Raw genomic sequence first — 25,905 nt, forward strand, 5'->3', positions numbered from 1 at the left:
TTGGTCTCTTTGTTGCCTCCCTGATTAAAGCCCTCCTGGACTTTTTGTGGGTGGTCCTCTCTTGGCAGGTTTGTTGTGGTGCCATATTATTAAACATTTTTAATAATGGATTTAATGGTGCCATCCTGATCAGCACTTCACCTATCTGGAGCTCCTTGGTCTTCATGGAACCCCTTGCTTAGTGGTGTTGCAGACTCTGAGGCCTTTCAGAACAGGTGTATACTGAGATCATGTGACAGACCATGTGACACTTTAATTAATTGTGAATTCTGAAGTTAATTGGTTGCACCAGATCTTATTTAGGTGCTTCATAGCAAAGTGGTGAATATATATATATATATATATATATATATATATATATATATATATATATATATATGCACCCACCACTTTTCAGTTTTTTTTTTTTAAATAATTTTTAATCTTTTTAATTTCACTTCATCAATTTGGAATATTTTGTGTATGTACATTACGTGAAATCCAAATAAATTTCAATGACAGTTTGTAATGCAACAAAATATGAAAACCACCAAGAGGAATGAATACTTTTGCAAGGCACTGTATATCGCCACTGATAGATACTGACTAATATATCTAGTCACCTTTAAAAACATGACTGTCCACATCATACTCATAAAATCAGTATGTCTCTGCAACTTAAATCAAGTGTAGCAACTAGCTGACCCTCTATCTCACAGGTGTCAAACCGCTTCCCTGGAGGGCAGAGTGTCTGCAGGTTTTCGCTCTCACCTGGTACTTGATTAATTAGGTCACTAATTGGTTAGTTTCTACCCTCACCTGGTTGTGTAGGTCTGAACTGGGAACCAATTTATAGGAAAAACCCAAAACCTGCAGACACACTGCCGTCCACAGAACCGGTTGACACCCCTGCCTATCTGATTGTGGCAAGGTTTGTGGTATATTGTAACCAGGTATTAAGTGTAGCATAGTTTTGATTATAATTTAGAGTGTAGAACAGTGTACACTGTGGAAAAAGTGTAGGATATTCTACCTATTAGTTAGCTTCATGTCATTCACGCATTAAGTGAAACATTTAAAACTATTCTCTTGAAAACAATCTGAATGTCTCTCTTCAACTGACAGAAAATCAAACCGATGATTTTCAGTGTAACATGTTCTTTATGATTGTTATTGGCAGTGTATCTACTACTCAACATACGTTAGATTTAGTAGTGTATTTAGCGCTGGGCCTAGGAATTGAGCTTCTCCTACATGCCTACTACTGGCAAACTAAATAGTAGCTCACTATGTGTTCCACAGCCAGGCTGAAAAAATAGCAAGTTGTCAGTAGTTTTTGCATTATAATTTTTTTTACAATGGTGAATCATTCCAGTGATGTCATCACCAGCACCACTGACAAGATCAATAAAACTCATGCATTGTCCGCTTAAAAAAAAAAAGTTCAACATTAAAAACCATCACAATCCTCCATCATGTGAGGTAGAGTAGAGCATATTCTCGTCTTCTATGTTGTTGAGACCACTGCGTGTCGTGCTGTGGTCCGGGTTGAACCGCATGTGCTCCTTCAGCTGCTTTAGCTTATAGTAACTCTTCCCACAGTCAAAGCAGAAGAAGGGTTTCTCCCCAGTGTGGATCCTCTGGTGGTTCTTCAGCTCAGATGAAGTGATGAAACGCTTATCGCAGTCTAGGCAGGGGTAAGGCCTCTCTCCAGTGTGGGTCCTCAGATGTACCTTTTAAAGTAAAGACAAATACCAACAAAAACATGATGGTTCTTAGATCCAGGCCAAAGGACCCGGAATGCTGCTGGTTTTCATTCTAACCCTCTGATCAGGGACTAACACAGAACCTTGAATTATAGCTGTTGTATGTTGTAAACAGAACATGTATTATAATCCATATCTGAAGACACATTTGTTACCACAGACCTTTAAGGTCCCGTGGGCACGGAAGGTTTTGCCACACTGGGAACATGTGTAAGGCTTCTCATTGGAGTGGATCCTCTCGTGGAGCTTGAGGTTCCACAGCTGCCTGAAGGACTTGCCGCAGTCGGAACAGCTGTGAGGTTTCTCCTGGCTATGGATCTTCTCGTGGACCCTGTGAGATAGGGAAACAGCTGTAAAGCTCGTCCTGGCTAAAGACCTTCCAGCCTACCTCAGGCTAAAAGACCATCCAGCCTACCTCATGCTAAAAGACCATCCAGCCTACCTCATGCTAAAAGACCTTCCAGCCCACCTCAATCATCTATTTCTGTGGTGCACTCAAAGTTCCCCTGATTGGTAACACACAAAATGCAGAATTGGGCTCAGCGTGTCAAAACTCTACACACAAGAAAACTAGACAACACTTCTATGACGAAATGATAGTACTTTGTAGTCCTTTTTCACTGTCTCATACAGGCCTCTGCAAAAGATTGTTCAAGTACAGTAAATCCACTAACATTTCAATAAACACAAAAAGAGAAAGGGCTTCAGGATTTTGTTTCATTTCATTTTAACCTTTGCAGGTTGTGACAACAAAAAAAGTTGGATTATATTAAAGTAATCAATACAACATGTGTTTGCAAACAACAACAAAGTAATACGTAAAATTATGCACTGGTAAACAAAAATAGTTCTCTAAGGGTTGGGGTGGATGGTTTAATGGATCACCTCATCCACATCACCTCATCCACATCACCTCATCCACATCACCTCATCCACATCACAAGCGATGTCCCCCCTGGCCAGGCAACGGGGGAAATATTGCCTTGCGTGTCGTTTCCAACCGTGGATTGGCCCCACCTCAGTGTCTCCGCCTCCTCCATTGGTTGCAGAAGGAGGACATGTGATTGGTGGTTAGACACTTTCCAGCGACAAGCCCAAAATAATTCCTCAATTGAGAAATGGGGAGTGAGGGGGGCAGGTACAAAACTGTGAGATTATAGTGGTTGGCGACCCAGTCCCTGACCAGATCAGCCCGGAGGAAACGTTATCCCGGATGACAACAGACCTGGGCTGCTCTGGTCGGTCCTGTGTAACTGCAGTATGTAGTGCATCCACAAAAGTATGTTTGCAGTTTTGTAGGGACCTGGGGTGGCATGGTGATGTACAGTAGGACTCCCTGACCACTAATGGCGGCACACCAAGTGATATTTCCTCCGTGCTGCCCAGGGACATTCAATGGTCATTTTTCCTATGACATTTTGGCCCTAGACGGATTCCAACTTCATCAATGAAAATGAACTTGTGTGGCTGTGCAGCATCAAAGTCCAGGACTGTCTGTAACAGAAAGTGTATACAGTAACACGTCAATATGGTGTACCTCAAAACACAGCAGAACAATGTCTACACTTCCACACGATGGTGGCTTGGGGTCAGACACATTCAGACAAAACTACAAGCAAGGCAGGTGCCCTCCGACCCCCAGAATGGGGGCACCTGCGTAGTATGCATCTATGCAGTGCAAACAGGACACAATCTGCTGCCATTACTGTATTACAGTGATACGTGCACACGGTCATAGCGAAGGTCTTCGACTCCGACGCGGTTCCTCTGACACGGAACCCTGTACTGCTGCTTCATGCGGAGTTGCTGCTCACGCAAGATGTGGCCGTGTGTTGATGTGACACAGCTGATGTTCTGGAGTGTAGCTTCATCTGTGAGGATTTGGTCTCGTAGTGGACGTTGGCTGATGTTCTGGAGTGTAGCTTCATCTGTGAGTGGACGTTTCATCTGTGAGTGGACGTTTCATCTGTGAGTGGACGTTTCATCTGTGAGTGGACGTTTCATCGTAGTGGACGTTTCATCGTAGTGGACGTTTCATCTGTGAGTGGACGTTTCATCTGTGAGTGGACATTTCATCTGTGAGTGGACGTTTCATCGTAGTGGACGTTTCATCGTAGTGGACGTTTCATCTGTGAGTGGACATTTCATCTGTGAGTGGACGTTTCATCGTAGTGGACGTTTCATCTGTGAGTGGACGTTTCATCGTAGTGGACGTTTCATCGTAGTGGACGTTGGCAGATGGTCTGGTTTGCCAACATTAGACTGACAATGGCCAGTTCCTGTTCATGGGGGAACTCGCTGCCTCTCACCCACAGGTCTTCTGGCAGTTCTGTAGAAAATGCAAGACTCATGTCATTGGTTAGGTTCTTTTTACATACTGTATTGTCATCATTTACACAGTACCATACTGTAAAACCATATTACATGTACTTCACAACACTGTTTTTGTTGTTTTGCTCACCAAGGATCATAGATGTGACAGAGTATTCTAGGACTACATAGACCTGACACAGTACTCTAGGACTACACAGACCTGACACAGTACTCTAGGACTACACAGACCTGACACAGTACCATATTACATGTACTTCATAACACTGTTTTTGTTGTTTTGCTCACCAAGGATCATAGACGTGACAGAGTATTCTAGGACTACATAGACCTGACACAGTACTCTAGGACTACACAGACCTGACACAGTACTCTAGGACTACACAGACTTGACACAGTACTCTAGGACTACACAGACCTGACACAGTACTCTAGGACTACACAGACCTGACACAGTACTCTAGGACTACATAGACCTGACACAGTACTCTAGGACTACATAGACCTGACAGTACAGGTACAGTGATGCATCATGATGTGTAACAATCACAGGTACTGTACAGTCTAGTGTAATAAGATCCAGACATACCTGTTCTCCTGTCCGAATGTCCGTATGATGCCTGTCCTCCTGTCTGTATGATGCCTGTTCTCCTGTCCGAATGTCCGTATGATGCCTGTTCTCCTGTCCGAATGTCCGTATGATGCCTGTTCTCCTGTCCGAATGTCCGTATGATGCCTGTTCTCCTGTCCGAATGTCCGTATGATGCCTGTTCTCCTGTCGCGAATGTCCGTATGATGCCTGTTCTCCTGTCCGAATGTCCGTATGATGCCTGTTCTCCTGTCCGAATGTCCGTATGATGCCTGTTCTCCTGTCCGAATGTCCGTATGATGCCTTGTTCTCCTGTCCGATTGTCCGTATGGATGCCTGTTCTCCTGTCCGAATGTCCGTATGATGCCTGTTCTCCTGTCCGAATGTCCGTATGATGCCTGTTCTCCTGTCCGAATGTCCGTATGATGCCTGTTCTCCTGTCCGAATGTCCGTATGATGCCTGTTCTCCTGTCCGAATGTCCGTATGATGCCTGTTCTCCTGTCCAAATGTCCGTATGATGCCTGTTCTCCTGTCTGTATGATGCCTGTTCTCCTGTCTGTATGATGCCTGTTCTCCTGTCCGAATGTCTGTATGATGCCTGTTCTCCTGTCCGAATGTCTGTATGATGCCTGTTCTCCTGTCCGAATGTCTGTATGATGCCTGCAACCGTGAAGCGACTTAGGTTGGGTCGAACTCTCTGCCAAGCCTCCCTCTTCGTTGGGCCCTGATTGATTACATGGTCCACCACAATGGCCATAATTTCATCCAAAATATTTCAGAGTCGATTGACTGGTCCCCTTTCTTGTCGTTGTCCTCCTCCTCTTCACCTTTCTGCCTCCATGTTTTCAAATTTCTCACAAAAGAGGTGAGCTTACCGGAGTTCCATTTGTAGTGCAACAGCTGTGACTGACTGGTCTTCAATAACTGTTTAAATGTTGTAATGTGTGTGTGTTGCCAATTTCAACTGTGTTTTGCATTTTGAATGGAAGTGTTTTCCCAATGACTGCAGGATTCTTGAACAAAATGTGTTAATGTTCGAAACTATGTGTTTGACACAATGTGTGTTGCAGAATTGATAACAAATTGCAAAGCCGAAAATGTGTTTATATTTTTGGTGCCTGTGTGTAAGACATGCCTTGCACAAGGTAAGGTTTTCATGCTTTGGTCTGAGCATTCACCTGTGGTGTGTGTTTGCAATCGGGAAAAACTGTAATATTCACACTTCTATACATCTTCATTCACTCCCTGACCTGTATATCCTGTGTACGGTTTGTCATTCATTCTGTTTACGTCTCAAATTCTTGTTTTGTTTGACTTCTCATTGAAGTATTATAAACTGGATGCTTGTCCATTCCCCTGCGCAACTACCATCTATCTCTCTGTGTACGGTACAAAAGATTTGATGTTGTGAGTTACCTGAGTTCGCTGGAGGAGGGAAACTTCATAGGGCAGGAGGTGCAGTGGTAGGGCTTTTCTCCGGTATGGACCCTCTTGTGCTTCTTCAGGTGACCAGCCTCTACAAATGTCCTCCTACAGACGGAGCAGGTGAATGGTCTTTCTCCGGTGTGTGTGCGTTCATGGGACCTCAGGTTTCCTGCTTGGGCGAAGCCCTTCAAATAAAATGATTACATTTAATGTACTTCAATCTGAACACACTCTTGAATCGTGGTTAGAGTCTAATACTCTGAAGCGCGTATACAGCAGTCAACATTCTCTCAATTAATTTCTGCTCTGCATTATAAAAATCCCTGTGCGCAACAATGAAATACTACAAACATAGAAAATTCCAGACACTTTAAAGAAAAGCCATTAAAATCAATCCGTTTTCTTCACAGATCAGTTTGGCCACTAGCTCTTCGAACACACCTTGTTACACACGTCGCAAACAAAGGGTCTCTCTCCTGTGTGTATACGCTGGTGGGTTTTCAAGGCTGACTGAAGGGTGAAGCTTTTGTCACAGTCAGGGCAGGGGAAGGGTCTCTCTCCTGTGTGGGTGAGAATGTGACACACAGACACACATTGACCGAGTCAAATGTCAAAGTTACAACAGATTACCTTTAGGACAATTCTCCGAAAGCTAACAAAAAAGTTGAGAATTATTGACTTGATTGAAACATTCTGTAACCTAAATTTGGTTTTGATGTGCGTAAAACACGGATCAACACCAGTTTAAATGACCTGTGTGGGTGAATGAGTGCCTTCGTAGCTCTCCCAGCGTGCAGAACTTCCTGGGGCAGGAGGAACACGAGTATGCCTTCTTTCGGGTGTGAACGGTCCGTTTGGGTTTGCGTCGACCTTTCGTCTTCCTTTTGGGGTTGGTCCCTTCCTCCTCTAGTGAATCCTCTGGACTCTGCTTCTCATCTTCCTCTTTCTCGTCTTCCTTCTCATCCTCATCTTTCTCTTCGGACCTGGAGTGCTTGTCTGGACTGACTCTGAGCCTCTGGGTCCGGGCGGGACCAGGCCCAGAGCTGGGGTGGGGTTCGTAGTCAGAACTATGGCTGGTGATGTCAGATAGAGGACTTGGGTTCTCACCTGAGGAACAGGGAAGCTGTGAGTCAGATGGACGACTTAGTCTCTGATTAGAAGGACATAAGGAAGACCAGGACTGGAGCAGATAAAGGTGTTCAGGTAGTAAAATTTCAAAGGCACTTTTCTCCATGTTATCTGTATGAAGAAGAACACCTTGAGAAATGAGCTGGTTATTAGACTCTCACACAGTCTACTTTTTGAAATGGTTACTGGAAGTAAAAGGAGTGCTGTGGAGGAGGTCTAAATAATTTAAGGAATCCATCAATGATATTGTAAACTCATAATGAAACATAACGCCATCTTGTACTAGCCTCCGACTGCAGGGGAAACTCACTGTTCCGGAAAGTGTGTGTGTGTGTGTGTGTGTGTGTTTGAGCTGAAAACTATACTTACTAGACTGTAGAGGAGAACCTATGTCTTTTTCCTCTTCCTCCACCTTGATTACACTGAACCCTAGAGAAAACACACAATACCATGAAGCAGAACCTGTTCAGACAATAGAGGAATATTTAAAGGTCCATTAGGGTCACATGATCATCCCACTCAGAGTGCCAAACAGAATGATTTGTAAGGTGGAACTTAACAGCTGGAAAGTCATTTCAGGTGGATGCCTGTGCACCTTTAAAACATGCACCAGTGACAAACACAATGTTTAAATACTGAAATGACAGAGAGAATACAGCAGTACTCGTCTGACTCGCTGTCTCCCCTTCTTCGATCTTCACACAGACAGAATTCAGGCACGTTGTTAGGGCTGTTGTCGGGGGCACACCGTCTTCCTGTTTCATCACCCTCAGAGTCTGTGTTCCCTGGTCTCTATGGTAACCGTCAGGCCCAGGGGACAATGGAAGTTTGAGTTCAGAAAGGCTTGATTTGGTGTCCTGAGAGAGGAAAATACAAAATGTTAGGAAACTGTTTACTCCGATCTTAAAAACCTTGTTACCAACAAAAACAAGCCTTTCAACTGGACAAATTCAGATATCCATGCCCAGTTTAAGGCAATACACACTACTATTGGATTATAAGATAACAGATTGTATTTACGAACACATCGTTTTGCTAAAGCCCGTGTAAATCACCTCTAGCATACTAGTTAACAAAGGCTGCATCCGAAACTCACATTCGCAAAGGACCACTACAGACTAACAGATGTGTGAACTTGGTGTAATTGGAGCCAAAATGTGCATAACACAGGCAAATCCTGTTTAAAAATCCTGGACGCTGATTGGCTGATAGTATGTGTGACTATACTCATGGTATGACGTCACATCACATCTTAGAGGTTTGCGTCAAATCCTGTGTCCAGGCGCTCTGCCATTTGCCTGACCAGTAGCGGTGGTTTATTGACCGTTCGTGCCTTAATGCGTACATATACCACATATATCAGCCAATCAGCACACAGGATTCGAAGGACCATGTTAATAGTAAAAACTAAAAACTGGCAGCAGGCTGGATCACACAACATTGGTGTGATACATCTACTGTTAGAATACCTCCATGTGTGATCCTAGGTTGTTTCTCTTAAAATACATTCACATATCGAGGTATGCTAATAATAGCTAGTGATGACGTTAGTGCAAATATGAGAAATTTTGTTTGATCAAGAATTCTGTATTGGAGTTTAGGGTTACCTCTGACCTTCAAAATTCAGGATAATTATTAATGCTTTGACCTACTGTTCGCCTTTACATTTAGCTACATGTTGGTGGTAACAACAGCTTTGTTTAGAGCTGGGCGCTAAACTGAACACTGCGTTTGATAGATTGGTATGTGCCTTTCCCAAAACATAGGCCGAGCTTCGAAACTGAATACGATTACACAATGACCGTTGTATATGTCACTGTTTTATGAACTCACCGCCACGTCCATTATAAATTAGCAGTAGTGATTGGTGATCTCAACAGCTTCGAAGTTGAAATAAACTGTGCTGTTTGGCTCTTCCGCCCCTCTTTTATCAGAGATGTCGTCATCTTTACGAGACAGACTAAAGTAACAGAGTACCTCCGATACGGTATCGGTATTCTTTTTTTAATTATCTGTTTACGGTTTTGTCAGTGGTAGCCGCTATCACCCCAGATTAGACTTTTTCATATCGGTTCATACAACTATCGACGTTGCTGATGTCTTGTATGCATTGGCTACACGATTATGTGGAAACGCTACTTTCGCTCTGGGCAACGTCATTATAACAGATTGACATCGGTTGTAGTTACACAAACTAGCTGCCATTAGCCGTGGCCTAGCCATGCGACATGACAAACTTTACTGACCTCCTGCTGAGGGTCGGTGGGTTTTCTTAGTAATCCTGTGATATTCCTTCGAGGTGGACCACATTGAGTACACATGATGGATGAGGTGAGAGGCAACGGTCAGCGAGAAGGACCGCTTCAAATTCCCTGGTAGCTATAGTCAACTTAATTAGCTTGGTAGATGCGCTCTTGCTGTCAGTTGTTGGGTTACTGTTATGTCTCCGCAGCTGTTTTTACTTATACTGCAGTAAAGATACCGTGGCTACCGTATTTTTTTAATTTCTGTTTTCATTGGGTTGGTAACGTTTTTGTTTAATATAATTAAGACATCGCATGTGTATGCACCCTGTTATTTTTTTCTTGCGCTTGACCAGGAACCCATCCATATTCCATACCAAGGGCACTTATTTAGACTATAGACCGATTTTGATTCCCAAAATCACTTGCTCTAAAGTAGTGCAATATATCGGTTACAGAGGGCTGGTGTAAAGTAATGTACTGTATAGGGAATAGGACATCATTTGAGACATACAGAAACATATAGCTTTCCGTTCACTTCTCAGAAGCACGTGTCAACCTTTTAAATGTGCATTTTTAATTCCTCTTATAATTCTCGACTTCAGGTTGCTCCGGACGTCCTGCCCGGACAAGAGGCTGTCTCTGTGCCCCCAGGTGCTGCTGTGTGGTTTGTTAAGAGATGTCGCTCTTGACGCTAAATGTGTCAAATGCATGTGTAAATGTTGCTACTGTGCAAATAAAGAAATAAATCTTTAATAACAAATCCTGTTCACCAACTTGACTTTTGAGTATTATCAACAGAAATATGTGACAATGCTTTATTTCCAATATTTTTTTTTACATTTAAGTACATTTAGCAAAAGTGAGTACATAGGTTTTCATAATGGCCCCCCTCATCCTTGATAGTGTATTTATCATGTTTGAAGTTGTCTTCTGTCCAGAGCAGACTGTTAAACGTTCGTCATCCAATCAGGATGACCAATCAACACCACAACCTCCCTGTGTTTCTGGGTACTGGTAACCATAGCAATAGAGACAAGGTGACACAGGTTGTTGGCAGGGAAACGGGAGGACAGCAGTTAGATGGACTGGGAGCTCAGGAGCGGTGAGGTGGAAAGTAGAGACCGTTGGTTGTGGTTTGATCAACTCTGATGAACAGAAAGTTGGCAGGGATTGTAGTCTAGTGAAGTCCTGGGGAAAATGTTAATTCATTATTCCAGACCACTTATTTAGCATTCAAAGTTACACCCTATTTTTCATGTTGTGCGCTACTTTTAGGTAGCAACAGAAGTGCACCAAAATCAAACGTTGTGGTAGGTTGGTCTAGTGGCCTGAGTCGCTGTTTCCAGCATGGGTTCTTATCAAGCCCACTGCTCTTCTGTCTAAAGCTCTCCCATTTCCATCCTAGTTCATCTAACAGTACTTGAACAACATAAAACTTAAAAAATGTTGACATGTGGTGCTTTGGAGGGTAGGGATTCAATATGGTTGTCTTGGGCTCTAGTGACCGCTTGTGTTGGCTTGGGTGCCTGTGAGCTCAATAAAAGTAGACCAGAGAGGGCATTCCTTCTGACGTGTAAAGGATTCCTTTCTTGACTAATTGGTTGAGTGGGCAGCGTGGTAGGAACCAGAACACATCCAATGTGATTCGGAGGACACATCTAGTTGTAATTGAGAGTTTGCATAGAGCTTATGTGATGAAAAAATCCCAATGGCCCAACTCCAAATCCCTCTCACTGGACTCTAAATCTCTCCCACTTTATCAGACATAAGTTCAACTAGTTCTTGATTTATGTTTGATTAAAATAATTTCAGCATACATTTAGCAAAAGCACTGAACCAGGTTCTTATTCTATGTTAAAATGTGTGAGGGAAAAAAAATGAATAGTCTGACAGTGCGAGACATTACACACCATTTACAAATATCAATTTCTACATAATTTAAAAATCAATCCAAAATGTAAATTGTGAATAAGTCTCTGAGCAACATATTTAATATCAGTCCACTTTTGCTCCTATCCACACAGGGGTGAGTTCTAACAGTCACCTCGCTGAGACTACATCAGTGAAGCAGCAACAAGATCAACAAAAACCTCAACAACATAACCGCGGCCAAAGAAGAGACCACCCCTGCTCTGTGTGTGGAAAGGAGTTCTCCACCGCATACAATCTACTGGTTCATATGAGAATCCACACTGGAGAGAAGCCTTACTCCTGCCCTGTGTGTGGGAAATGCTTTGCCCAGAAAGGGAGCCTAGTGCAGCACCACATCGTCCACACTGGAGAGAAACCCTACTCCTGCCCTGAATGTGGGAACACTTTCTCCCAGTTGATCAGGTTTGTTAATATTATTGTCTGCTTCATTTATTGCGAAAGGATATATTTGAAGCTGGAATGATTTCACTTTACTGTTGGAAATGTACTGGTTATCCACAGAGGTAAAACTCAGACACAAGAAAAATAATCACAAAAATATTCTATTAATTTCTACTAAATATAAAATAAAACATGAAATCATACTTAAAATATGTTGAAAGATTGAAATCACAATTTTAGTCCAAGAAAACAAGAGTCTAATATTTAGAATCTGAGGGGTTGTGATAATAGAGGGCTTCACCGGCCACATCCACAGCAAAGAAACATGTGAAGGGACACAGGCAGTTCCCTGTGTGTGTGTGTGTGTGTGTGTGCATCCATCTGTGTGTGTCCATCCATCTGTGTGTGTGTGTCCATCCATCTGTGTGTGTGTGTGCGTCCATCCATCTGTGTCCGTGGTGTGTGTGTTTGTTTGTCCATCCATCTTCATCCACCATTATGCCCTTGGGTCATCGCAACAACTCCACAGGAGGTATTGAGAAGCTGAAGGTTCTGAAAAGTACTCAGATCCAAAAAGTGCTCATCTCTTCTGCTTCTTTCACTGACCACGATTTAGCTCACAGTCTCCAAAACTACCTCCAGGAGTCGCTAGAGCGCAACGAGACAAGGCAGCTGTGTACAACATTATGCCACAACCAGGATTTGAGAATAGTTATAGCAACTCCCTGTGGGGGTTTGGGCACCAGCAAGGCCAACCGTGGTTGGTGTAGCCAGTGGTGCTATGACATGAAGAACAGCTCTGCAAATGGAGTTGAGGACACTTTTAACCATCTTAATTATATTTTGTTAATATTATTATAAAATGTATAACTTCACTGATCAGCTTGAAGAGACACGAGTTGCTGCACACAGGAGAAAGACCATACTGCTGCTCCGAATGTGGAAAAAGCTACACACAGCAGAGGCACCTGAGGGCCCACCAGCTGGAGCACACCACAGAGAGACTTCACTGCTCCGTCTGTGGGAAGAGTTTCTTCACAGCCTCAGGCCTCATGAATCATCAGAGGTTAGTCCAATCAAAAGTTTTTTTTAACCTTTATACAGGGTAATAAAGCTAATACCAAGGTCTCTTACAGTTGAGCCCTGTATTACATCAATATGAAATATATATACATACATACATATTGAAAAAGGAAAACATACAGTAACCCTTTAAGACAATTATTCACAGTTAGCAGGGAAAATGTCATGTCAAACACGCACCAAGTCTTCTTACTTTGACCCTGGAGGATATCTGCTTGCTGCCTCATCTTATTATTTGACCACAAAGCCTGTGGTAATTTGATAATACACTGTAAATACATTTTGATTTGTTTTGGTTTAGGTGTCACACAGGAGAGAAACCTTTCTCCTGCGCCCTGTGCGGAAAGAGTTTCTCACGACCTGGACTCCTGAGAGAACACAAGCAAACTCACCTTGGCGATTGGAGCCCAATGGTAGTTGATGGGAAAAGCAGCAAGGTGGGAGAATATGATGGTCGTGTCCCAAATTGGACACTTTTCTTTATGTAGCGCACTGCTTCAACCCAGGCGGCCACTGTATTTAGGGGGCAGGGTCCTGTGCTACTGTGCAGACAGCCACTTAAAGCCCACACACTCACCAGTACTACAGACCAGATTATCAATCAATCACATTTATTTATAAAGCCCTTTTTACAACAGCAATCACAAAGTGCTTTTACAAAACACCCGGCCTTAAACCCCAAGGAGCAAACAACAGTAATGTTGAATTTGAGTGGCTAGGAAAAACTCCCCCAGAAGGCCGAAATTTAGGAAGAAACCTAGAGAGGACCCAGGCTCAGAGGGGTGACCAGTCCTCTTCTGGCTGTGCCGGGTGAGATATTAAGAGTCCAATTGGAATCAGCCTGGAACGCGCCCACTGGCTTCAAAGTGAATGCAGGCATAGCTGAGTTTAATGAGCCTGTTAAATTTTCTCCTGAGCTGGTTTAAGAAATAATATATTATTATGTCTCCATTCCAGTACCTGGGTGACCGATCAAGCCCCAAACCCTCAGAATCCATTGTCCAAAGTCCTGTGGAAACTCTGGGCCTAAAAATTATAGTTAAAGAACTAGAGGAAGGGGAGGAAGAAGAAGAGACGGGAGAAGAGGAGGAGGAAAAAAAACAGAAAGAAGCAGAAGAAGTTGGTGGTTTGATCAATTCCGACGGAGAGGAAGTTGAGCATGACTCTCTTTCTAGTACGTAGAGGCAGAACAGTTTGGATTATGTTTTTTTTCTTCTTGTCACTCTACTTCCTGTTCAGTGCAATACTCTCCCTAGGTGGAAGAATGAGGTGTAATTAAAGTAATGGTAGTACAATGAGAGGATCGTGAAATGCAGCCCAAATACTAGAACAAAAATTAACTATATTATTTGGAGGTCCAGCCAAACGTCAGAAACAAATTAGATGTGGAGATTAACATTGATTTTACCCTTTTTTCCAGAATTGTGAACTTACAATCAATGTGCTTTTCTTCTCTGAGGACAATCCACAGATAAAAGGAGAAACCAAGTTAGTTTTAGTTAGTATAGGGAGAGTTAGTATAGTGTTACTATAAGTATAATTATATTAAACAGTAAATAGAGGGTTTTATTCTATAATAATGTTAAAATGATATATGGTGTTGTGGCATTTTGTTAGTAGTAAAGTGTTGTTAGAATAGTGCCAGAACAGTGTAATAATGTTAGTATAGTGGTTTTAGTATATTGTTCATATAGTATTGTTAGCATGGTATGGTGTAAACTTACTATAGCATTGTTATCATAGGATTAGTTCATTATATCGCTGTTAGCGTTATGTGATTGTGGTGTTAACATAGTTTAGGATTTTATTAACATAATGTAGTATGGTGTTAGTATAATATTGGCCTAGAGGCTAAGGATTTGACCCATGGTTAATCCTGATCAAGTGAAAAGTTAACCTCTTCAATTGTTCACACAGGAAGGAGCCTTGTTTCCGTTAGCGGTCCCTCTGCATTAGCAAAACCTGAACTACAAACAGAACAACCACACAGAACCAAGAAGCCTCACCTCTGTTCTGTGTGTGGGAAGGAGTTCCCTAAACCATCAAAGCTAGTAGCACACCTTCGCACACACAGTGGAGAGAAAGCATTTCACTGCTCAGTATGTGGCAGAGGCTTTTCGACAGGAGGAATAACTCAGCATAGGCATCTTCTTATGCACGCAGGGGAGAAACCCTACAATTGTTCTGTCTGTGGGAAGAGGTTCATACAGCGGGAGAATCTGCTGAAACACCAAAAGGTGCACACTGGAGAGAAACCATACTCCTGCTCAGTGCGTGGGCTGAGTTTTCCTCGGTTCGAGCGTTTGAAGGACCATCAGCGGACCCACACAGGAGAGAAGTCTCACTCATGTGATGTCTGTGGGATGAGGTAGAATGTATATTACAGCCTGTGTTTTTTATTTGTTTTGATTGGACTTTTTTATTCTTTGTTTTGATTGGACGGTTTTCACATCTGTTTTGGATTGATTTCCTTCTCTCATTATAACATGCATTTTGTCAACTTTTTTATGAGAATACATTCTGGTATCATTTAGGTTCTCCTACACATCGTCCCTCAAGGTCCACCACAGGATGCACACTGGGGAGAAACCATACCAGTGCTCTGTCTGTCGGGAGAGTTTTAGCTCTGCAACTAACCTGAGGAAACACAGAGAGTCTCACACTGGGGACAGGTCTTCTTCTGCAGTAGGAGGCCAGTTGGGTGTTGGAGGACTTCAGGGTGCTGTGGTAAAAACAGAACCCCAGACCTTACCTGTTGGACAAATGGATATCCCTCTGGGGGCTGGCCAAGGCCATGGTGAAACATCTGTCATGTGCATTGTTGGTGAAGCAGAGGAGGGGGAGGATGAGGAAGAAAACCTTGAGGAAGAAGTTGGGGGTCTGATTAATTCAGATGGAGAAGAAGTTAATTGGGATTATTTTCTAAGTAAGTAAAAGATCCAGCATTGCCAAAGTAAAATTACATTGTAGCTGTACTATAGGCTGAATCCCATGTTCCAATACTCCAGGAATATGAACTATGGGTCCTAGTGCAGTAATGGTGCACTACATAGGGAATAGAAGGCAATTTGAGAACAAACTATTTATCTGCCCCATTGTTTTAACCTTTAATGTTGTTACTCCAGAGGAGAGAAACATTTTTTGGGGTTGCTTTATTGGACAGGATTTATTATTTATTGGACAGAAAGGAGAGAGAATGAAATATAAACTAGCAGTGGTTACACCTCTGAAATAAAGGGGGAAATCTAGGATTGGTCTCATACACGATGGGCCTATTTGGTTGAACTCATGGATAATCATAGCTCTGCCTGAGATTGGTTAAATATCTAAAGCAGCAGTCCATAGCTGTTGACATGTGCTGCTTTCTGGCTGTTGTTGTTTGAATCCTAGAGTCCACCTTTAAACCTTACTGCAGCTGTATATCGTTTGCAGGACATCTTTTATTCCTTTTTAATTATGAATCCAACATAATAGTGCGAGATGTGAGACATCATAAAGACACTTTAAGGTTGTTTCTCAAATGGCACCCTATTGTCTACATGCCTACCTACCCTAACCCTAGCACACCACCTTAAACCACAGCTGTATGGGCCTTTGTGTACTCTAAAAGCAAAAGGGTTCAATTTCAGAGAAAAACTAAATATATCTGACTTGACAGAAGAGAGACCGGTCCACCGCTCCGACTTCAGAGCCAAGAAGTCCCACTGCTGTCCAGAGTGTGGAAGAGACTGTAAGAAGCAATCAGCCCTACTAAAACACCTGAAGATCCACACTGGAGAGAAGCCATACCCATGCTCTCTGTGTGGGAAACAGTTCCGGGAAAGGACAGCCCTCCGCGACCACCAGAAAGTACACACTGGAGAAAAACCTTACCCCTGCCCTGACTGTGGAAAGAGGTTCGCTCATTCAGGAGCAATGAAAAGACACCTTCTAGCACACACTGGAGAGAAACCGTACTCTTGCTCTGTATGTGGAAGGCGCTACACACAAATAGGACGCCTGAGGGAACATGAGCGAACACACAGGTTGGTTGATTCAGTGCCACCTGGTTTTTTATTTTTGACTCTTTTATTTATTGTAGAACATTCTTGTCATAGTAAGGTAGTTGCTGATCAATCGGCTTCCTTCGCTAATAGTTTAGTTTTTTTTTTTATTACAATTGTTTGTCAAAAGACCAGAATTGCACTGCCTGTGTTAACACAGTCTTTGTATTTCTGTGTTTAAGAAACACTAAAATATATGTATGACTTCAACAGCGAGGAGCAGCATAAATGTTCCGTCTGCCTGAGACGTTTCTCCAAAGCCACGGCCCTTGTCGCTCACTTCAGGTCAGGTTGAGAAAAAAAAATTACTTCATGAAATGCTTTTCAGTTATAGGAATGATTGATGACTGGCTGATTGATTAATATTTTGATTGATTCAGGATCCACACAGGTGAGAGGCCTTACAGCTGTGCGGAGTGCGGGAAGAGTTATGTCAGAACGCAAAATCTCCGGGCCCACCAGAGGAAATGTCACAGCAGCGACTCACTACCTGGGACTGACCCTGGGGCTGGGACAGGGGAAGACAGGGATCTTATTACACTGGTGAAGAGTGAAGAGGAAGCCATTAGTATCAGTGATGAAGGGGACCGGGGCTGATAGTGAAGAGGCTTCCATAAGTGATGAAGAATAACAGGTATAGATGATGGTCACATCACTATGTTGAACCAATATCTGCACTCTGAAGCACACTTTCAAACTCGGCAGACCCACACAGATGTACAGCACTTCCCACTGAATGGTGGAGCGGTGAACCGTTTGCTGCCTCAGCACTCAATGCTAGTTGATTGGACAATGACGATGACTAGCCTTTCCCATCTGGATAGGATCCATGTTATGATGATCGGTCTACACAGAATGTGTTCCTAACAGCACAGTAATTCCAGTGCTCTTGAGAGGGAATGGGATTTCTGGAATGGATTTGCTGTAGTTCTACATTCCAGCTGATAGGACAGCAAAGTCTCAGATAAATGTGGGAGGGTTTAGTCCTAGTTCTGGACTAAAGAACAAGCCCAGTGAAGAATCCCCATTGAGAGTTTATACTTTTATAATAATCTGTCTTGAAACCCTTCCTGAAATGATTTGTGCTAGGTTATTGAGTTAAAATGTATATTCCCTGTTATGGTTGCAGTTTAAAATGTACCTTTTCAAATAAATGGACTGTTCTTGATATTATTTTTTTTAATAAATTAAGCTAGTTAAGCATTCATTTCTTAGATGTGCACAGAAATCATTATACAAATATTTAAAATTCCTTTACATTTTATTTGTCCACGTTCTTGTGGTGCTATTAATAAATTGTATTGAAGCCTATAGTTGAAACATCAATCACTGATAACGAAGCACAATCAATGAAAAGATTGAACAAACACGACATCAAAACCTGGGTCTATTCATTTAATAAGCAGCGTAATTGTTGCCTTTCCCCTCCAGCACGGAAGATGGTGGTAGAGCGCCAAGAAGTTGTTTTGCTGGTCGTTGACAAGAGGACTCTTTCCCGGAAGTGGATGCAGTAGTTAGCTAGATTGTCTCGGTAATTTACTTTAAAAAAATACTGCTAAAATGTGGCCGTACGTCATTTCTCATACGGCTTTAATTGGCACAGACAATTGTCCGTTTGTCAATAACATTTAACGGCCGAGCCGGGCAGATAGATGCACAGAACGTTAATAGCTTGTGTAGCTAACGTTGGCATTGCGGGCTAAGTAACTTAGCTAGCTTGCTAACAAGTTCGCTGTCAAGTAGTTTTTGAGCACATTCTTATGGCAGTAGTTTTCAGTTGAATTTCTACAACATCCTCCGGTCTGGTGAAGAATTGTATCGGTTCAAAATGAATAAGGTGAGAAGGTGCTCGTCAAACCGCTTCCTATCATACCAGATGTGGCTATTTAACCAAGGGGAGGGTTTGCGCTCATAAAAGATTATGCTAATAAACCATGGGGGGGGATTGTTGTCATACCAGATGATGCTATTTCACTCTCAGTAGGGTTTGTTGTAATACCAGATGATGCTATTTACACGTAGTGGGGTTGTCATACCAGATTATGCTATTTAACCTGGGGGGGGGGGGTTGTTGTTGTTGTTGTTGTTGTTGTCATACCAGATGTGTCTATTTAACCATGGTAGGGTTTGTTCTCACACTGCATCTCCATTGCAGGACTCTGACTGCAGAACCAGCCCGTCCCTCTCTTCTACTGGAGCCAAACCCACGCGGGTCCTGTGTCCTGACAGGAACCACAGAATCCCAGGCCCCCTGCTGGATGCAGCATTGGTCAACGGGGGCTGGGATTCTTTTTGTAGTAAGTTAGAATATTTGGGACAGAATTTTGATCCAAAGGACATCACATCTGTTATCACACCTGTGCTTTGGCCAATTCCACTGTCAATTTTAAGTCCAATTGTTTCAGGAGGAGTTACCCAGACTGATACCCAGGCTAGAAACCGACTGGTATTCAGAAAAAGACTGACCAGATCAGTGCATGCTCATATTTGGGTCAAATGGATAGGGTCCGCTGACAATCAAAAGATTTGTAAAAACTCCCTAAAAATACATGTGCACTGTGACTACTTGGGTACGTCGTAGTGTAGAGATGAGTCATAGCTGGAGTCAAAAAATAAATATATTACCTTTTGGCATGGTACCAAAATAACATGCATCCATCTAAGATGAGCTGCTTAAAATTCTCTTGAATGCCACATGTATTTTCTACTAATGAAATGTTGAAACCTGTATGTGCTGCCATTCAAACAGGAGAGAGAAAAGCTCCATTGGCAGTACCTGAACTGCAGGAGAATCGTCAGAAACCCAAGACACTGCACACTTGTCCAGTGTGTGGAAGGCACTGTCAAAAGTTATCCATACTTCAGATCCATATGAGAATCCACACTGGAGAGAAGCCGTACCCCTGCTCCGACTGTGGCAAGAAGTTTGCTCACCTGGGGGCCATGAGACGCCATCTCCTTACACACACGGGAGAGAAGCCATACTGCTGCTCTGTGTGTGGGAAGAGTTTCACCCAGTCAGGACACCTGAGGGAGCACCAGCAATCTCACTCTGGAGAGAAGCATCCCTGCTTGATCTGTGGGAAACAGTACATCAGATCAGAAGACCTGAAGATCCACCACAGAGTTCATACAGGGGAGAGACCCTATCGCTGTGCTGACTGTGGCAAGAGCTACATCCGCTCCAAGAACCTCCGGGCTCACAAGCTGACCCACCAGAGGACAACAGGAGTGGGTAGGATGGGGGAGGAGCCGGCAGCTTCTAACCAGGGTGAGTGGGAACAGGAAGTAGTCGTTAAAAACTCACCAAAGAACTGAGGTCTGGTTTTTCGAACACAGAGAAAGCCTTGACAAATTGAAAAGCACTTTTGATTGAGAATTTCCATTCTTCTATGTCCAGAACTAGGTCACATTATGTGACTGGGAAACTGGTGCCATGGCCTGACTAGAAAACTCATGAACAAAAAAAATGTGTTGACCTTAAAGATACCTGTGCATCAATAATAGGGTCAGCCTTGAATAAATGGACAAACCGATGCTTTATTGTTCTCTCTGCCTGCCAGTGAAAGTCAAGGAGGAGGAAGAGGTTTGCGGTGTCATCACTTCTGAAGGACAAGATGTCAACTGGAGTTTCCCCAGTCTCAGTAAGTAAAGGCACAGTTGATGACGGACAATCATTTGCAAACCCTTTGAACCCCTTTGGACAAGAGCCCATAAAAACAGTGCGTTATCTAAGGGGAAGGTTTCCCTTTGACACATTTAGAGTCAATCACTTGGTTTTGTAGGCAACATCTAATCTATTATTGAACCACACAGGGGGGAGTACAGTCTGTGGTTCTGGAACTGAAGGAGGTCCATCTACGTCACGGGTCAACCAGGTGGGAGGAAATGAGGGTGACAAAACTCTCTGGCGAATGTAATAGTTCTCAGTGGTTTAGATTTAGTGGAAACACCTTGTTTTCTGTTCAGAAATATACAGTATCTCACAAAAGTGAGTACACCCCTCACATTTTTGTAAATATTTGACTATACCTTTTCATGTGACAACACTGATGAAATGAAACTTTGCTATAATGGAAAGTGGTGAGTGTGTTTGGGGTTGTTATCATGTTGGAATACTGCCCTGCAGCCCAGTCTCCAAAGGGAGGGGATCATGCTCTGCTTCAATATGTCACAGTACATGTTGGCATTCATGGTTCCCTCAATGAACTGTAGCTCCCCAGTGCAAGTAGCACTCATGCAGCCCCAGACCATGACATTCCCACCACCATGCTTGACTGTAGGCAAGACACTTGTCTTTGTACTCCTCACCTGGTTGCTACCACACACGCTTGACCCCATCTGAACCAAATAAGTTTATCTTGGTCTCATCAGACCACAGATGCTTCCTTCTGGGACGACAGCCATGCAGACCAATTTGATGCAGTGTGTGGTGTATGGTCTGAGCCCAGACAGGCTGACCCTCCACCCCTTCAACCTCTGCAGCAATGCTGGCAGAACTCATATGTCTATTTCCCAAAGACCACTTCTGGATATGACGCTGAGCATGTGCACTCAACTTCTTTGGTCGACCATGGGGAGGCCTGTTCTGAGTGGAACCTGTCCTGTTCAACCACTGTATGGTCTTGGCCACCATGCTGCAGCTCAGTTTCAGGGTCTTGGCAATCTTCTTATAGCCTAGGCCATCTTTATGTAGAGCTACAATTCTTTTTTTCAGATCCTCAGGGAGTTCTTTGCCATGAGGTGCCATGTTGAACTTCCAGTAATTAGTATGAGGGAGTGTGAGAACGATAACACCAAATTTAACACACCTGCTCCCCATTCTCACCTGAGACCTTGTAACACTAACAAGTCACATGACACCGGGGAGGGAAAATTGCTAATTGGGCCCAATTTGGACATTTTCTCTTAGGGTTGTACTCACTTCTGTTGCCAGCAGTTTAGACATTAATGGCTGTGTGTTGAGTTATTTTGAGGGGACAGAAAATTTTTGCACTGTTATACAAGCTGTACACTCACTACTTTTCATTGTAGCAAAGTGTCATTTCTTAGGATAAGGATCAAATATTTACAAAGACGTGAGGGGTGTACTCACTTTTGTGAGATACTGTAGTTGTAACTTAGTTGTAAGTTTTTTTTATTTTACCTTTATACAGAGGAGTCAAACAGTCATTGGTCTATTTTGCAGTTCAGCCTTGTATAGTATTACAGTAGTAATAAATATATCTGTCTTGAGAGGGCATTTTTTGACTGCAGTTTTTCCAGTTTATTTTTGAGGTAAGGTAATATGGACGGTTCTGCAGTACAGCCTAATACACTCACCTAAAGGATTATTAGGAACACCTGTTCAATTTCTCATTAATGCAATTATCTAATCAACCAATCACACGGCAGTTGCTTCAATGCATTTAGGGGTGTGGTCCTGGTCAAGACAATCTCCTGAACTCCAAACTGAATGTCAGAATGGGAAAGAAAGGTGATTTAAGCAATTTTGAGCGTGGCATGGTTGTTGGTGCCAGACCGGCCGGTCTGAGTATTTCACAATCTGCTCAGTTACTGGGAATTTCACACACAACCATTTCTAGGGTTTACAAAGAATGGTGTGAAAAGGGAAAAACATCCAGTATGCGGCAGTCCTGTGGGCGAAAATGCCTTGTTGATGCTAGAGGTCAGAGGAGAATGGGCCGACTGATTCAAGCTGATAGAAGAGCAAATTTGACTGAAATAACCACTCGTTACAACCGAGGTATGCAGCAAAGCATTTGTGAAGCCACAACACGCACAACCTTGAGGCGGATGGGCTACAACAGCAGAAGACCCCACCGGGTACCACTCATCTCCACTACAAATAGCAAAAAGAGGCTACAATTTGCACGAGCTCACCAAAATTGGACAGTTGAAGACTGGAAGAATGTTGCCTGGTCTGACAAGTCTCGATTTCTGTTGAGACATTCAGATGGTAGAGTCAGAATTTGGCGTAAACAGAATGAGAACATGGATCCATCATGCCTTGTTACCACTGTGCAGACTGGTGGTGGTGGTGTAATGGTGTGGGGGATGTTTTCTTGGCCCCTTAGTGCCAATTGGGCATCGTTTAAATGCCACGGCCTACCTGAGCATTGTTTCTGACCATGTCCATCCCTCTATGACCACCATGTACCCATCCTCTGATGGCTATTTCCAGCAGGATAATGCACCATGTCACAAAGCTTGAATCATTTCAAATTGGTTTCTTGAACATGACAATGAGTTCACTGTACTGAAATGGCCCCCACAGTCACCAGATCTCAACCCAATAGAGCATCTTTGGGATGTGGTGGAACGGGAGCTTTGTGCCCTGGATGTGCATCCCACAAATCTCCATCAACTGCAAGATGCTATCCTATCAATATGGGCCAACATTTCTAGAGTATGCTTTCAGCACCTTGTTGAATCAATGCCACATAGAATTAAGGGAGTTCTGAAGGTGAAAGGGGGTCAAACACAGTATTAGTATGGTGTTCCTAATAATCCTTTAGGTGAGTGTATATAAACATGAACTAACAGTCCAGCCCTTCTTGGATCCCCAGCCAACTGAATTGTATATAAGACATTAAGGTGTGCAGAAGTTGGCTCCAGGAATAAAACACAAAGCTGCAGGATAGACTCAGTACTGACGCTGATTATGTTACATTCTCATGCTAGCAGGCTGGGGCCCACTCAAGCCCGAAGGCTAGAGAGTCCTTGGATCCTGACCAAAGCCTTGAGGAAGACATCAGTCAGACCCTTGGGATGAACATGACTGTAGAAGAAGAGGGGGAAGTGAAAAAAGAAGAAAGGGAGGCAAAAGAAGAAGAGGAGGAAGTTGGTGGTTTCATTAATTCCGAAGGGGAGGAAGTTGAATGGGATTCTGTTCAACATAGTAAGTGGAAACAGGGTTTGTGTCTCAAACGCTTGTCTGGTCACATGGCACTCTTGTACTAGTATTTTACTGGGGCCCTGGTCTTTAGTCTACTATGTAGGGAATGGGATGCCATTTGGGATGCTGATCCTGAATTAATGTTGACTTCCTCTCCTCTGTGCCAAGCCAAACCCCCTTTTCTCCCCTGCATGCCAAACAAACCTATTTTCCTCCCCTCTGTGCCAAGCCAAACCCCTTTCCTCCCCTCTGTGCCAAGCCAAACCCCCTTTCCTCCCCTGCATGCCAATCCAAAGCCCCCGTTCCTCCCCTGTGTGCCAAGCCAAACCCTCTTTCCTCCCCTCTGTGCCAAGCCAAACCCCCTTTTCTCCCCTGTGTGCCAAGCCAAACCCCCTTTTCTCCCCTGTGTGCCAAGCCAAACCCCCTTTTCTCCTCTCTGTGCCAAGCCAAACCCTCTTTCCTCCCCTGCATGGCAAGCCAAACCCCCTTCGTTAATTTATGTTGACATCTTCAACTACATATCCGGACCCCTCTGTTTCATACACACAGGAGTGAGTCCCAGCCGTGATTTAGACTTCGAAGACCGCCCCACTGCACCAGGACGACCTGAGAAACACCAGGAGATTTACAAGACTCCAACTAAGACGTCCCACTGCTGCTCAGTGTGTGGAAGAGAATGCCATAAGCTCTCTGTGCTTCAGATCCACATGAGAATCCACACGGGAGAGAAGCCGTACCCCTGCCCCGACTGTGGCAAGAAGTTTGCTCATCTGGGGGCCATGAGGCGCCATCTCCTCACACACACAGGGGAGAAGCCATACTCTTGCTCCGTGTGTGGGAAGGGTTTCACCCAGTCAGGACACCTGAGGGAGCACCAGCAGTCTCACTCCGGAGAGAAGCCTCACCTCTGTGTGGTCTGCGGGAGGGGCTTCTCGCGAGTCTCCGACCTGAAGATCCACCACAGGGTCCACACGGGGGAGAGGCCGTACAGCTGCGAGAACTGTGGGAAGAGGTACGCCCGCTCACAGAAGCTACGTGCTCACCAGCGGACGCACCACGCGACCAGGACAGACGCCGAGGACAGGGACACGTCCAGTGCGGAAGCTTTCACAATTAAGGCCTGACGGGCCTGGCGTCAATGTAGGTGATGTTAGCGGTGTGGACAACAAGGACACACCGCGGAAGTCAAGTGTACAGACTGAAGATCCTTCATGATGTTGGTATAGCAGACTGATGTCTGATCCGACAGGTATCTGAGATCTATATTCCAGTTGAAGGAGGAATAGAGTTCTGACACCAGTGAAAATACACTCTGGCATAAGTCCGGATTGGGGAGACCTCTGAGCCCCTGACCTCTGAGCCCGACCCCCTTCAAAACAGACATGTTTGTCTCTGAGCAACATCTTCTAGAAGTAACTTCTTTATTAAGAACAAATTAATTTTACAATGACTGTGATGTGGTTGTCTCACTCAATATCATGTAAATATGGGTACTGTTGTGGGATCAGCTTCCTCTTCCCCATCTTAACTTTAACCATTAGTGGGAGAAATACCAAACTGACCCCAAATCAGCATAAAGGTGCAATTTCCTCCTAATTCATGTTACCTGGTTGGACTTACATCAGAGAGCCCAAGCATTGTTTTAATGAGGAAGAACTGTAGACTTGGTTGTAAATTGTTGCAATGGATGTAGTTTCCGAATTCCAATTGAACCAAAAAGTGAATCCATTACAGACGACATCGCTCAGATGAAGGTCCAGTGATCCGAACTGGAACCACGTAATGTTTGTTCTCTAACTATCCTGTGTGAGAAACACATTTTAAACGATGTCCCATAAGGTTTAATAGGTTATGTAACAATTGTAGTCTCTGTATCATACAGACAGTCTACTACATGACAACTCAGCACACAGAGGGAGAATTAGGACTGATTCAGGTTATGACGCCTCCATGTGCAAGGTTTGAATAAATAATGATTGAATAAGTAAGCAAAATAATATAAATCTATAAAAACCGTGATATTTATAACTCTGTTTTCAGTACTATTTTATGCATACTCTTCATACTATCCTGCCAAGCTTATGGATATCAGGAACAACGTTG

General features: G+C 43.5%; 3 protein-coding genes across 6 annotated transcripts; 2 read left to right on the plus strand and 1 right to left on the minus strand.

Moving 5' to 3' along the window:
* Nucleotides 1-785: 785 nt before the first annotated feature.
* Nucleotides 786-9,169, minus strand: LOC105030248 (zinc finger protein OZF-like). Its single transcript, XM_010903973.5, has 8 exons — nt 9,053-9,169; nt 7,884-8,076; nt 7,589-7,648; nt 6,845-7,198; nt 6,533-6,651; nt 6,083-6,276; nt 1,908-2,076; nt 786-1,712 (listed from the first exon to the last, which is right to left on the minus strand). Exons 1-8 carry the CDS (start codon nt 9,062-9,064, stop codon nt 1,440-1,442), a joined length of 1,374 nt encoding a protein of 457 aa, XP_010902275.2. The 5' UTR covers nt 9,065-9,169; the 3' UTR covers nt 786-1,439.
* A 48-nt stretch (nt 9,170-9,217) lies between these two features.
* Nucleotides 9,218-18,072, plus strand: LOC105030246 (zinc finger protein 2 homolog). Of its 3 annotated transcripts, none has more exons than XM_034294034.1 (11): nt 9,218-9,594; nt 10,068-10,129; nt 11,490-11,799; nt 12,662-12,844; nt 13,163-13,298; nt 13,819-14,035; nt 14,779-15,229; nt 15,396-15,787; nt 16,520-16,886; nt 17,118-17,189; nt 17,285-18,072. In XM_034294034.1, the coding sequence occupies exons 1-11, from the start codon at nt 9,539-9,541 to the stop codon at nt 17,499-17,501; spliced, it is 2,463 nt and encodes an 820-aa protein (XP_034149925.1). In that variant the 5' UTR covers nt 9,218-9,538; the 3' UTR covers nt 17,502-18,072. The 3 variants fall into 3 exon arrangements, with proteins under 3 accessions (XP_034149925.1, XP_034149926.1, XP_034149927.1); XM_034294035.1 differs by having other exon boundaries at nt 9,219-9,550; XM_034294036.1 differs by having other exon boundaries at nt 9,220-9,550; nt 10,068-10,116.
* Nucleotides 18,073-18,656: 584 nt separating this feature from the next.
* Nucleotides 18,657-25,830, plus strand: LOC105030249 (zinc finger protein 234). 2 transcript variants are annotated; one of them, XM_029122110.2, is made up of 7 exons: nt 18,657-18,741; nt 19,060-19,201; nt 19,654-20,175; nt 20,468-20,548; nt 20,721-20,782; nt 23,589-23,805; nt 24,352-25,830. In XM_029122110.2, the coding sequence occupies exons 1-7, from the start codon at nt 18,733-18,735 to the stop codon at nt 24,924-24,926; spliced, it is 1,608 nt and encodes a 535-aa protein (XP_028977943.2). In that variant the 5' UTR covers nt 18,657-18,732; the 3' UTR covers nt 24,927-25,830. The 2 variants fall into 2 exon arrangements, with proteins under 2 accessions (XP_028977943.2, XP_028977944.2); XM_029122111.2 differs by having other exon boundaries at nt 23,592-23,805.
* Nucleotides 25,831-25,905: the final 75 nt, after the last annotated feature.

Source organism: Esox lucius, chromosome 9 (assembly GCF_011004845.1).
Source record: "Esox lucius isolate fEsoLuc1 chromosome 9, fEsoLuc1.pri, whole genome shotgun sequence".
Classification (NCBI taxonomy): domain Eukaryota; kingdom Metazoa; phylum Chordata; class Actinopteri; order Esociformes; family Esocidae; genus Esox; species Esox lucius.